This window comes from Notechis scutatus, chromosome 3, assembly GCF_049901735.1.
Source record: "Notechis scutatus isolate UNSWTSFEM ecotype Mainland chromosome 3, rNotScu1.2, whole genome shotgun sequence".
Classification (NCBI taxonomy): domain Eukaryota; kingdom Metazoa; phylum Chordata; class Lepidosauria; order Squamata; family Elapidae; genus Notechis; species Notechis scutatus.
Genome location: NC_142011.1, coordinates 112,875,519 through 112,889,422, shown reverse-complemented (window position 1 = coordinate 112,889,422; position 13,904 = coordinate 112,875,519). Strand labels below are relative to the sequence as shown.

At 37.8% G+C, this 13,904-nt stretch overlaps 1 protein-coding gene across 19 annotated transcripts in view; it reads right to left on the bottom strand.

Annotated features, from left to right (window-relative positions):
* Positions 1 to 13,904, bottom strand: part of PDE4DIP (phosphodiesterase 4D interacting protein) — a 197,493-nt gene that overhangs the window by 7,775 nt on the left and 175,814 nt on the right. For all 19 annotated transcript variants that reach the window (XM_087962501.1, XM_087962503.1, XM_087962500.1 and 16 more), the window contains 2 exons: positions 10,453 to 10,541; positions 3,497 to 3,711 (listed from right to left, as the gene is read on the bottom strand). In XM_087962501.1, the coding sequence (XP_087818627.1) occupies positions 3,497 to 3,711; positions 10,453 to 10,541 (304 nt within the window). The remainder of the gene's footprint in view (positions 1 to 3,496; positions 3,712 to 10,452; positions 10,542 to 13,904) is intronic.

Sequence of the window (13,904 nt, the reverse complement as noted above, 5' to 3'; positions counted from 1 at the left end):
ATGGCTTAGCATGGGTAGCAGGCAAAACATGTCCTCGAGAGCCACTGTCATCCTCCAAAAAAGCCATGACTCAAAAACAGTTTAGCTCTGTAAAAAAACTTACATCTCATGAACCTCTAAGCATAATCTTTGAAAAATCTTTCAGGACCAGCTCCTTGCCTAACCTATGGTCACAAGCCACGGTCATCCCCATCTTCAAAAAGGGAGACCCCAGCCTAGTTGAAAATTACAGACCACTCTCCTTATGCTGCATCACCTGTAAAGTCATGGAATCAATTATTAACCAATCCATTATCCTCCACTTAGAGACAAACAACCTACTCTCCAATAAACAATTTGATTTCAGGAAAAAACTATCCTGTAATCTGCAACTCTTACACTGCAAAAACATATGGACTACACAACTCAATCAGGGCAAAGCAATAGACGCAATCTACATAGACTTCTGTAAAGCCTTTGATTCAGTGGTACATGACAAACTACTCCTAAAACTAAAATCTTATGGTATCTCTGGACAACTGCGTAACTGGATAGAAGAATTCCTGTCAAACAGACAACAAATGGTCAAATTTGGGAGTGTCCTATCAAATTCTGTGCCTGTCAATAGTTGTGTCCCCCAAGGCAGTGTTCTAGGGCCAACTCTCTTCATACTCTACATAAATGACCTCTGTGATCATATTAAGAGCAACTGCGTTCTTTTAGCTGATGATGTAAAGCTGTTCAATACCACAGACAATACTGCTACCCTTCAAAAAGATCTTGACTATGTATCAGAATGGTCAAACAAATGGCAACTTCAAATCTCAACAAATAAATGCTCTGTCTTACATATTGGCAAAAAAAAATCAGAAAATAAAATACAAGCTGAATAGTCAAGATCTTGTTGATGATCCAAGCTCTGTCAAGGATCTTGGAGTACTCATCTCAAATGATCTAAGTGCTAGAGCCCACTGTAAACTACATAGCCAAAAAGGCGTTGTTAACCTAAAAGAGTTGTTAACCTAATCCTACGTAGCTTTTTCTCTGGTAATATCACACTAAAACTAGAGCATACAAAACATTTGCTAGACCAATACTCAAATACAGCTCATCAGTCTGGAACCCACATTACGTATCTGATATTAGCACAGTTGAGAAAGTCCAGAAATATTTCACAAGAAGAGTTCTCCACTCCTCTACTCATTGTAGAATACCTTATGCCACCAGACTTGAAATTCTAGACCTAGAAAACCTTGAATTACACTGTCTTCGGTCTGATCTAAGTATAGTATATAAAATCATACATTGCAATGTCCTACCTGTCAATGAATACTTCAGCTTCAACCATAACAACACAAGAGCACACAATAGATACAAACTCAAGGTTAACCGCACCAAACTTGATTGCAGGAAATACGACTTCAGCAACAGAGTGGTCAATGTATGGAATACTCTACCTGACTCTGTGGTTTCTTCCCCAACCCCCAAAAACTTTAACCTTAGACTGTCTACTATTGACCTCACCCCTTTCCTAAGAGGTCTGCAGGGGGCGTGCATAAGCGCACCAACGTGCCTACCGTCCCTGTCCTATTGTTTCTTTTATTTTTCTTATATGTACCCATTTCATGTATTCATAACTATGTATATACTTATACCTATTATCTTGTAAGCAATTGACAAATAAAATAAATAAATAAAATAAAAATAGTCAATTCTGGTGGCCATCACTCAAAAAGAACACAGAAACCTATGTAGCCATCCTGTTTGTGCCTCAGTCAAAAGACACCAAGGAAAAACACTGGGAATCCTCCAACCCAAGTACCCTGGAAAGAGATCTCAATGGACTTTATAGTGGAGCTATTGGAAAGCTCTGGAAACACAGTAATTTGGGTGATAACCAATTTGTTTTCTAAACAAGTACATTTGTGCCCTGCCAAAAAATCCCATCAGCATGTACCTTAGCTAGGCTATTCATGCAACATCTATACAGACTTCATGGGGCACCAGAATCAATCATTTTAGATCTCACGTTCAATTCACTTCGTTCTTTTGGCATGAATTCCTAAAATTACTAGGAATCATGAAGGGGCTTAGCTCCTCCCACCTTTCAAAAATGAATGGGCTATGTGAACATACAAATGGGGTCCTAGAACAATATCTGAGATGCTACATTAATTATCAATAAAATAATTGAACAGACCTTCCTTTTGCTGAGGTTGCATATTATAACACTGTACATGACAGCATGGGATTTACTTTTAAAGTGGCCTCTGGGCAGGATTTTGTATTTATCCTTGAATTGCCTCAAGTTACACCACAAACCACAAGTCTAGTGAATGGATTTCACAATCACAAAACACTGGCCAGTAGTCCAGAAAGTGTTTGAAAAAGCTTGAGAATCATATAAAAACAAGCCAACAAGAAACGCTCTAAACCAAAAGAATTCAGACTTGGTGACAAAGTTTACCTGTTTACTAAGTACCTATAATCCAGACAATCTTTAAAGAAGTTAGGTCCAAAGTACATTGGTCCTTTCCCCATCAGCAAAATTATTAATCCAGTAACAGTGCAACTTGATCTGTCAAAAACCCGTAGATGCATTCATCCGGTATTCTATTGCAGCTTACTAAAACAATCAACCAGCTATCCTTTATGCCCTGTCATGAAATCACTGCCTGATCCCATCCTGATTGAAGGAGAGCAACTCTTTGAAGTCAAAGACATTTTAGATTCTTGCACACACAGAGGAAAAATCCAATATCTAGTAGCTTGGAAAGTCTTCCCCTGTCAGAGATAGAATGGTAGACATTCAACACATGTGTCTCAAAACTTCTTCGAAAGTTCCATGATAGACACCCAGATAAACCTCATTGAATGCCAACAAATTAAGCCTACTCTCTCTCTTTTCTCTCCCTTCCCATTTTTTTCTCTTCATATAGGACTAATGTCTCTGAAAAGGGGGGCAGAATGTCAGATGTCATCTGCAGCTTCTATGCTTTGCTGGCATCCTGTCATAAAATGCAAGGGAGGCGGGGAAAGGTCAAGGGAATGTAAAGTGATGGGAACATAAAGATAAAAGGTGGGAAGGTGAAGGTGACAGCTTTAATGGAATCCAGAGGTGCCAAGCTCAGAATACACCAGTCTTCTTCAAGGACACTGGCCTGAGAACAAATGTGAAACTGCATTGAGTCACACCAAACAGCCAAGCCGTTTTCAAATTATCTGAAAGTCATTGGACATTGATGAACTGGTCACGAGGGAGGGTTGAGGAAAGGGGGAAAGTGTAACCTTTGCACAGGAATATTCATATCTAGCTTTTCTTTAGCTGCGACCCCTTAACTTTAGTAAAAGAACCTATCATTCCAACTAAATGGAGTCGAGGGTCTTTCTTTCCTAAGGACCCCAGCTGGGGCAAGCCTAATAGTTTTTATGTTTCTATACTGAAATGTATTGAGCTCTCTGATAAGAACTCAGATTGCTGGATGCCCAGATATTTTCTGGTGTCAGTCTGACTTACTTTAGCTGAGAAATGGAAGAGAACCCAGCTTCCTCAATCTGCTCTTTAAACTCCTGTAGCTCTTCTTCTAGTTTCTTTTTCTGTTCCAAAACATGCTGAACCATAGATTTCGGAGACTGAAGCATCACTTGCGGGTTGTCTTCACTCTTCAAAGTCAGTAGAGCAGGATAACTGGAATGACTCATCAGATTGTCATCAATATCCTTCTTAACATTCTAGAATGTGCAGATATAATAAAAAAGTTATTCCTAATGACATAATCTAAATCTTCTGAAAATAAATGGCTAAATCTGACATAGGGGATTTGGGAGTATCCATGTTTTTGCTAAACTACAGCAATATTTTGTAATCTACATTATTTGCCTAAGAGACAAACGGTAGTCAGTCAGTTTTATTTCAGCCATTAATTAGACTTATATAATAAAAAACAGAAATAAAATAAAAGCTAAAATAAATAAAACAAAATGGATTAAAAGAAGTTAAACACGGCCAACACAGGTGAAATTTTATTAATTTAGATAAATCATGTTGAAGACTGAGACTGTTAGCACTATATCTTCTATGTAGAGACCATAGGAAATATAGGAAGAAAGAAATAAACAGGAAAATTATCAGTTATTGTTTAAACATTAAACATTAAAGGAAGTTTAATCAAGTCAAACTGTTCCAACTGAACTTCTATCAATTTTTGCTATTAAACAACACCTGGTGACTTGATAAGAGCCTGAATTGCTCTGAACAATTAGACAATATTTGAAATAAAAAGAGTCATTATGGCCTGGATATTAAGCTAATGAAGATATGATAATTTTATGCAGCATATCACAGTAGCTACTGGTTTTGTCACAGTCAGTCTAGAGGACAGTAAAAGCATGTAGGATTATGTAGGATTTTTCTGAAATTTTGTTTCTAGGACATAGTTTGTAGTTAATGGTATACTTTGCTATGCTAGTTGTGGAAATATTTCTTTCCTGCATTATATACAAAAATGTTCAGACTGAGAATTTGAATAAATTGAATGAATAGATAGCACTGAACATTTTTTCAAAAATCTGGCTTCCTGAAAGTTGGTGTTTATGCTACACCCAGTGGTGGTATTCTACCAGTTCGGCCTGGTTCTGGTGAGCCGGTAGCAGCGATAAGCAATGGAGACCGAACCGGTTCTCTCCGCCGCTCTGCTTTTGGACCCACCCACTCACCCATGTTCTCATACTCACTTTTATCTGTTGAATTTGAAGCGCAGCTGCTTTGCGCGGCACAGAATAGTGCCATGTGGCAGCTGCTGAAGTGACCAGCATCGTGCAGGCTTGCAGGAGGCTAGTTAGAATGCCTCTGCACCTGTGCAAATGCCTCTGTGCCTGTGCAAAGTGCATGTTTGGTGCGCACATGCACGCAAATTGTGTGTGCGCGTACAAGCGCGCCCACCAAGCCACACCCACCAAACCGGTGGCAAAAATATTTGAATCCCACCACTGTTTACATCCATTCAAATTTCAGAATAATAGAGATGGAAAGGACCTTGGAGGTCTTCTCCTAAATCTGGTTTCTGAATCTAATTCACCCTCTCCCCCCATGGTGCACCAAGGATCAAAGAAAATGACACCAAGTGGAATGAACTAGCAATATAGGCTGTCGGACAGCATTGTGTAGATTTCCCTGTATGCTGTATGGTAAATAAAAATGTCTTGGTGAAAAGTTCACCATATTTGTCACTGACTGCACTTAGTTATTGAAAGAAATCCAAATGTGAATGCAGAAAATAAATCCTTGATGACAGGTCTTGTATGCTATAAAAAGCTTGCTAACCAGCTGAATATAGTTTAGTGCTCTGTAACTGTCAAAAAATTATCAGTATTATCCTTGAATTCTTTCCAGGTGATTTGAAGAATACGGCAGCTTGGAACCAGTTTGTGCCTGTACCCAAGGCCATGCACCCTGAAAAAAGAATGTGGATTAATCCAAACATCTCAGTGTTCTCAAAAGACCTTAGCAGATCTTCATTAGTTGAAGATGGACTGGTCATGGGGAGAGGGCTGGGATGAGGGGAAACATTTTGTACCTTTTTTGTGTGGGAAACTTAGATCTAGCCTGCAAGCAGTGTCCTTTAGTAAAATAACTTATCACTTCAATCAAATGGAGTCAAGGGCCTTTCTTTCCTAAGGGATCTATCTGGGGAAACTCTGACACTTAGCAAATTGGGCCTTCACACACCTTGCCAATTACATGGCTCCTAAGAAACATGATAGAGACTTCAGAACAGAATAACAGAATTGGAAGGGACCTTATAGGTCACCTAGTCCACCCCTCTGCTTAAGCAGGAGATCCTATAACATTTCTGGCAAGTGGCTGTCCAGTTTCTTCTTGAAAGCCTCCAGTGATTCACCACACTCCACCCACAACTTTTGAAGGCAAGCTGTTCCATTGGTTGATTGCTCTCACTGTCAGAAAATTTCAGCTTATTTCTAAGTTGAATCTCTCCTTGACCAGTTTCTATCCATTGTTCCTTGTCTGGCCTTCACATGCTTTGGAAAGTAGATTGTCCCCCTCCTCTCTATGACAGCCACTCAAATATTGCAACACGGCTATCATGTTACCCCTGATCCTTCTCTTCACTAGACTAGCTGTGCCCAGTTCTTGCAATGCTTCTTCATATGTTTTAGCCTCCAGTCCCCCATCATCTTTGTTGCTCTTCTTTGCATTCTTTTTAGACTGTAGTGACCCAAACTGGATGCAGTATTCTAGCTGTGGTCTATTAAGCTTTATTAAGTGGTACTAGTACCTCATGTGATCTTGATTCAATCCATCTGTTAATGCAATTTAGGATTGCATTGGCTTTTTTGACTGCACACTATTGGCTCATATTTAATTGATTGTCCACTAGGACTCCAAGATCCCTCTAATAGTTGCTGCTTTAAGTCAGGTTTCACCTAATCTGTAGGTATTCTTTTGGGGGTTCTATGTGTAAGATCTTACTTTTCTCTGCAATGAATTTCATTTTGTTAGATAGGGCCCAGTGTTCAAGTCTGTCAAGATCCATCTAGATCTTCAGCCTTCCATCCTTCTGTGGTCAGTAAAATGAGGACCCAGATTGTTGGGGGCAATATTCTGACTCTGTAAACTGCTTAGAGAGGGCTGTAAAGCACTGTGAAGTGGTATATAAGTCTAAGTACTATTGCTATCATCTAGGGTGTTGGCTATTCCTGCCAGCTTTGTATCATCTGAAAATGTGATCAGTTCACCTTCTATTCCCTCATATAAGTCATTTATAAAGATATTGAAGAGTACTGGGTCTAAAATGGAACCTTGTGGCACCCCACTGCTTACTTCCCTCCATGTAGATGTAGTAACATTAAGGATTACTCATTGAGCACAGTTTGTCAGCCACTTACAAATCCATCTGCTTGTGATGCTATCTATTCCATTTTTTTTCTAGCTTACCAAGAAGTAGGTGGTGGTTTACTTTGTTGAATGTTAAAAGGTAAAGGTAAAGGTTCCCCTTGCACATATGTGCTAGTCATTCCCGACTCTAGAGGGCAGTGCTCATCTCCATTACAAAGCTGAAGAGCCAATGCTGTCCAAAGACATCTCCATGGTCATGTGGCTTGCATGCCAAAGGCATACAAAACGCTGTTACCTTCCTGCCAAAGGTGGTCCCTATTTTTCTACTTGCATTTTTCACATGCTTTCGAACTGCTAGGTTGGCAGAAGCTGGATAAGTAATGGGAGCTCATCCTGTTACATAACACTAGGGATTCGAACTGCTGAACTGCCAACCTTTCGATTGGCAAGCTCAGCATCTTAGCCACTGAGCCACTGCATCTTACTGCCTTACTGAATGCCTTACTTATTTACTTACTTACTTACTTACTTACTTACTTACTTACTTACTTACTTATTGAATGCCTTACTGAAGTCTAAATATACTATGTCCAAAACATTTTGATAGTCTACTAATTTAGTCACTTTGTCAAAGAATAAAATAAGATTGGTTTGGCATGATCTGTTTTTAACAACCCCATGCTGGCTACTAGTTATAATTTTGTTTATTTCTAGATGTTCACAGATCTGTTTTTTTATTATTTTATTTTGTCTTTGTCTTTTATTTTGTCTAAACATAGTTACGTTTAGGTTAGGTTGGGCTATAGTTTCTTTTTGCTGGAAGACTGATGCAAAGAATGAGTTAAGCTGCTCTGCTTTCTCTTGACTGCCTGTTACTTCTTGCCATCTTCTCTCTTTAGTGGACTGACTGTTTCCGTGACTTTTTTCTTGTTATTCATATGTTGAAAGAAACTTTTTAAAATTATGTTTGACTTTTGTTACAAATCTTTGTTCATTCTGAGCCTTTGCTTTCCTGACTTCATTTTTGCAGATTCAGGCTATCTGCTGATATTCTGCTTTAGTTATCTGTCCATCTTTCCATTTTTGTACTTGTCTTTTTTGTCATTCAGTTTACCAGAGACCTTTGTGCAACCATGCTGGTTTCTTTTTGGATTTCTTGCTTTTCTTTTTCAGTGGTATTGTGCTGGACTCGGTTTTTATGATCATATTTTTCACTTTCCTAAGCTTCTTCAGGTGTTTTCTCCTTTAGAATTTTCATCCAAGGAATCTTTTCCAAGCTCTGAATTTGTTAAAATCAGCTCTGTTAAAATGTAAGACTCTGGTATCATTATGTTCTTTACTTGTGTTGGCATTGTACTGAATCCTAATATGACATGGTCACTCTCAACCAAAGTTCTTGTAATTTCAACTCCATCACTTCTTTTTTTATTTGTTTTATTTATATAACATATAAAAATTCAATTTCAATCAAACAGTTTGTTGTCTGGGTACAATTGTTTTAAGGCAATCATAGTCAAGATGTTTACAGTAGTATTCATCAAATAAGATTAATATTATAATAACAATAATATTTAACTTATCTACCTTAACAAATCTCCATTTTAACATTTATCCTTTTTATATCCCCATATTTCTAACTTCTGTTTTTATTATCTATAGTAAAATAGGTCCCATATCAAGAAATATTCAGTTTCTTCTTTTTCCTTAATAGTGTTAATCTATCCATTTCTGCACGTTCTAATATTTTCTTTACATTCTCATCTGTCGGGATCTCGTCACACTTCCATTGTTGTGCAAATACAATTCTGGCTGCAGTTAATACATGTAAAATCAAATATATCATATTTTTTATCATATTTTTCTGGCAGGATGCCCAATAAATATATTTCTGGTTTCAAGTCTATATGCTGATTTATCATTTTTTCCAACCAAGTATATATTTTTGTCCAATATTTTTTAGCCTTTGGGCATGTCCACCACATATGGTGGTATGAATCAGGTATCTGACTGCACTTCCAACATTTAGCAGATATATCTTTAAACATTTTTGCCAGACTTGTTGGTGCAAAATGCCATCTATAGAACATTTTATACAAATTTTCTTTATATGCAGTTGACATAGTCAATTTAACATTTCTACCCACAATTTCTCCCATTTATCCAGTTCTATTGCATATCCAAAATGTTTAGCCCAAACAATCATTGTCTCCTTTACCTGCTCACTTTCAAATTTAATACCTAATAAGTAACAATATATTTTCTTTATCAGTTTTTCATCCGTTCCAGTTAGTATCTGGTCCAATTCTGTTAATTCTTTATTAAAACCATACATTTTAGCATCTTTCTCATATCGAGATTGTATCTGCATTTGTGGCCACCATGCAATGTCCATTGATTACTAAGTTCTTGGAAGGTTGAGCTATAGTTTCTCTTTGTGTGAAGACCACGATGCAAAGAATGAGTTAAACAGTTCTGCTTTCTCTCTGCTGCCTGTTACTTCTTTGCTGTCTTCTCTCTTTAGTGGACCCACTTTCCTTGATTTTTTTTTAAATATCTTTGACTTTTGTTGCAAGTCTTTGTTCATTCTGAGCCTTTGCTTTCCTGACTTCATCTTTGCCGATTCTAGCTATCTGATGATATTCTCCCTTAGTTATGTGTCCTTCTTTCCATTTTTTGTACATGTCCTTTTTGTCTTTAAATTTGTCAGAGAGATCTTTGTGCAGCCATGCTGGTTTCTTCTTGGATTTCCTGTTTTTCTTTTTCAGTGGTAGTGGGCTTTTCAGCTCAATTGGGCTTTTATGATCATATTTTTCAGTTTCCCAAGCTTCTTGGGTTGTTTTCTCCTTAAAGATTTTCATCCAAGGAATCTTTCCCAAGTTCTGCCTGAGTTTGTTAAAAATCAGCTCTTTTAAAATCTAAGTATTGTTGTATTCTATTGCTTGTGTTTGCATGTCTAGTATGACATGGTCACTCTCACCCAAGGTTCCTGTGGTTTCAACTCCCTCTATCCTTTCTCTGTTAGTAAGAATTAAGTCCAGTATGGCTGTTCCTCTAATTCTCTCCTCTACCTTTCAGATGGCAAAGTTGTTAGCTAAGGTTGGTCAGGAACTTGTTCAATCTCTCAGTTGATGCAGAATTAGGCTTTCAGTTTATATCAGGGTAATTAAAGTCCCTCATTATTAATGTAGTGTGTTTCCTACATATATTTGTTAGTTGGTTAGCAAAAAGTACATTTTTTTTCCTGCTTGGTTGGGTGGCCTGTAGTATACACCTATGGCCATGTCATTCTTTTTTTATATATTGACCCATATGCATCCTAGGAGATTTTTGTCTTTGATTTCATACATTTCTGTTGCAATTCTTTTACATATAATGCAACTCCATCTCCTCTTTTATGGCATCTGTATTTTTTTAAATACTTGTATCCTTCCATCAGTATGTTCCAGTCATGGGTTTCATCCCACCAAGTTTCAGTAACAGCAACTATATTGTATCTACCCTTGTGTACTAATAATTCAAGTTCACCTTGTTCCCCAAACTTTCAGAATTTGCATAGTTCACATCATTGTTCTTACCACCATTGCAGATATCCCATTTTGAATGCTTTGAGGATTTACCTGTAGGTGAGAGCCATTCTGTACTTCCTCTTCAATGCTATCTGTAAACTCAGCGCTGATATCTTTAGTATCATCAGTTGCAGTTAGATCTAGGCATGATGTGATAAAATGAGAATAATCATTTTGAGTCTCAGGTACTTTAATTCCTAAGCACCACTTGTAATTCAGATTTTGCAAATTTTATGCTAGATCTCCAGTACATTCATCAGCAAGATGGGCTTTGGATTTTTACCAACAAAATACTATAACTTTGTATTTGAACCTGTTTAACTTGCCCTTCTGGATTGTATTGACAATCATACAGAAATAGTTTGCCATTGCCCTCTGAGAGTTTCTCAGTCTAATCTACAGTCTATTCTTTCTTGGGCATCTCCCATCCAAGTATCTACTAATTAATTCTAAATCTGTTAATTTGTTTAATTTATTTATGATCAGCCAAGGAAACTATACAGAAGATAGCAGATAATCCCTTTCCAGCTAAGGACTTTACCAATAAAACAAAAGAGGACAAAACAAACCCAAAACCCGTTCAAGTCTTCAAGTGCTGAGGAATCTAGCAATAATTCATTTATTGCTAGATTCCTCATTTAACTTAACCTAATTGTAACAGATTAACAATAAGATTTAAAAAGGAAAACAAATCAAAAGCACAAAGGAAAGGGCATAACTTGCAAAAAAGAGAGTGAGGAAATGAATAACAAGGTAAGTAGAAAAATAAGGGATGAGATTAATCATAGCTCTATCTGAATGTTTTTCAATTTAGAAGTTCAAATTTACAGCAGCAGCTGGTTAAAGGAGCTGATTATTTCCAGCTCAGTACCAATTTATTTGAAACCAAAGCAAAGTGATTTTTGTTTTTCCTTTTGTAATACTACAGTTGGGTAAAATTTGTAGATGGTGATGTTCTCATTGGCAGAATTCTGGCTCCTGGATTCAGTGCTTGCATTAGTCCTGCTCCCACCTGGGCTTGTGTGTCCTGATCCAGACACCTTCGATAAGCATTGTTTAGAAGGGAAATCCCCCTTTTCTATAATCCAGTTACCACAGCACTGTGCAAACATTATATTGCTATTAGGGAAGGGGGGGGTAATACCTGATTGGAAAAATATTGATATGACATCATTTTGCAATTACTGTTTGCAAAAAGCGTCCTCAAATATGAAGCTATTCTGTTATGAAGTTTTCCTTCCAATGAATCCATGGTACATTGTATATATGTATTTTCCTAGCATTCTCCCAAGTGGATGGGACCCTAGCAGGCAGAGCCCTGCCACATTTTTAACAGTACGCATAAAATTAAAGATACAGTCCTACAAGGAAACTATAAGCTTTATCGTGGGCTCTGGTATGACTGACCCGATAATACTTGGGGTTTCCTGGCTGAAAAAATAGAACCCATCAATACCCTGGAAGAAGAAACTTTTAAAAGATTGTTAAACTTGAACAATGGGCCCTATCCAACAAAATGAATTTTAGTGTGGGGAAAAGCAGAGTTTTACATTTAGGCAGGAAATATTAAAGGTATAAGTACAGATTAGGAGAGACCTGGCTCAAAAACAGTAACTGTGAGAGCGACCTTGGAGTCCTAGTGGATGATCACTTGAATATGAGCCAGCAGTGTGCAGGAACAGCCAAAAAAAATTAATCCTGGGTTGTATCAATAGAGGCATAGAATCAAGATCACATGAAGTATTAGTACCACTTTATAAAACCCTAGTAAGACCACACTGGAATACTGCAACCAATTTAGGTCACCATACTATAAAAACGATTTTGAGTTTTTGGAAAAAGTTCAGAGAAGAGCAACTAAGATTATCAAAGGCCTGGAGACTAAAACATATAAAGAATGGCTGCAGGATTTGGGCTTGGCTAGTCTAAAGAAAAGAAGAATTAGGGGTGACATGATAGCAGTATTCCAGTATTTGATGGGCTGCCACAAAGCAGAGGGGGTCAAATTATTCTCCAAAGCACCAGAGGCTGGACAAGAAACTATGGTTGGAAACTAATCAAAGAGAGGAGCAACCTAGAATTAAGAAGAAACTTCCTAACAGTGAGGACAATTAACCAGTGGAACAGCTTGCCTCCAGAAATCATGGGCGCTCCATCATTGGATATTTTAAAGAACAGTCTAGATAGTCACTTATCTGAAATGGTATAGGAAGCTAGAAGACCTCCAAGGTCCCTTCCAGCTCATTCTAGGCACTCTGAGAAAAGGCCCATAAAGCCCATAAAGTAAAGCTGAATTGCCACACACCCGCTATTAAGATAGTGAAAGGGGAAGATGTGGCAGTTACTCACCAACAGGGTCAATTTCTCATATCCTGAGGTATATAGTGGATTGGAAGAGGTCTTCAGCAGGCAAGAGTCCAATGTACTTTATTGTGGAACTACTAAAAAGTTTCAGAAACACCATGATTTTGGTCATTACCAACCTCTTCTGTAAGCAGCTGCATTTCATGACTTGCCCCAAAATATTCTCGGCATGAACTCTAGCAAAACTCTTTCTGAGCATGGAGCCCTGGAGAGAATTAGCTCTGATCAAGGGTGCAGTTTATGTCTAAATTTTGGCAGGATTATTTGAAGTTATTAGGTATGTCCCAAAGTTTCCAAACCAGAAGTGACGTTGTGGTGATATCAATTGCAAGGGAACGGAGCTCTCCATTCCTGCACCAGCTTCCCCTTACTCATGGGCTCCAGAAAAAGCCAAAACCACCTTGGAGGAAAGGTGAAGCAAAAGAGGGGCATCCTGCAAGTTTCCAGGGGAGGACGCAACTCCCCTGCAGGGCCCCAGGGCTTTCTTTACCCTCTGTGCCATGGCAAGAAGAAGAGGCAGCCAAGATGGCAGTGACCTAACACTGTGAGTAAAATCTTAAGATTTTAAAATAGAAGGGAAAAGAAGAAAACAGAAAATTTGCTAAAAATACAGAAAATTGGACTTTTAAATTGGACAAACATTGCTGTGCCTATGCATTGTAAAATGCTAGAATATATAAAAAGTTAATATCATATTTACATTTGGAGAATTTGAGTAAAATTCTTGAACAAGAAATAAGACAAGATAAAGTGAATACTGATGCAAGAGTGCCACCTGCTGTCAAAGGAAAGTGCAATATATTCCTAAAAATCCTGTAAAGACCTGGCTTTGGAAGATTTAAAGGGAAACTTTTATTATTAAAAAGACCTTGGAAAGTTTCAATATAGTCTTATTCCACTTTTGGATTATATAGAAGAACAGACTGACTAACTTGGGGATACAAAGACTCCTGACCATTGGACATTGAATTCTTTGCCTGAAAAGTGACTTTGGTTTGAATAAAAGATTGTTGGATTATTGGACAAAAAGAAATAAAAGAGACAAAAATAAAGATAAGTAGAACTTGGGAAGAAATTGCGTTGGAAACCCAGGATATGAAGAATACTTTGACAAGAAGATGTAGGGAGATCTTGAATAA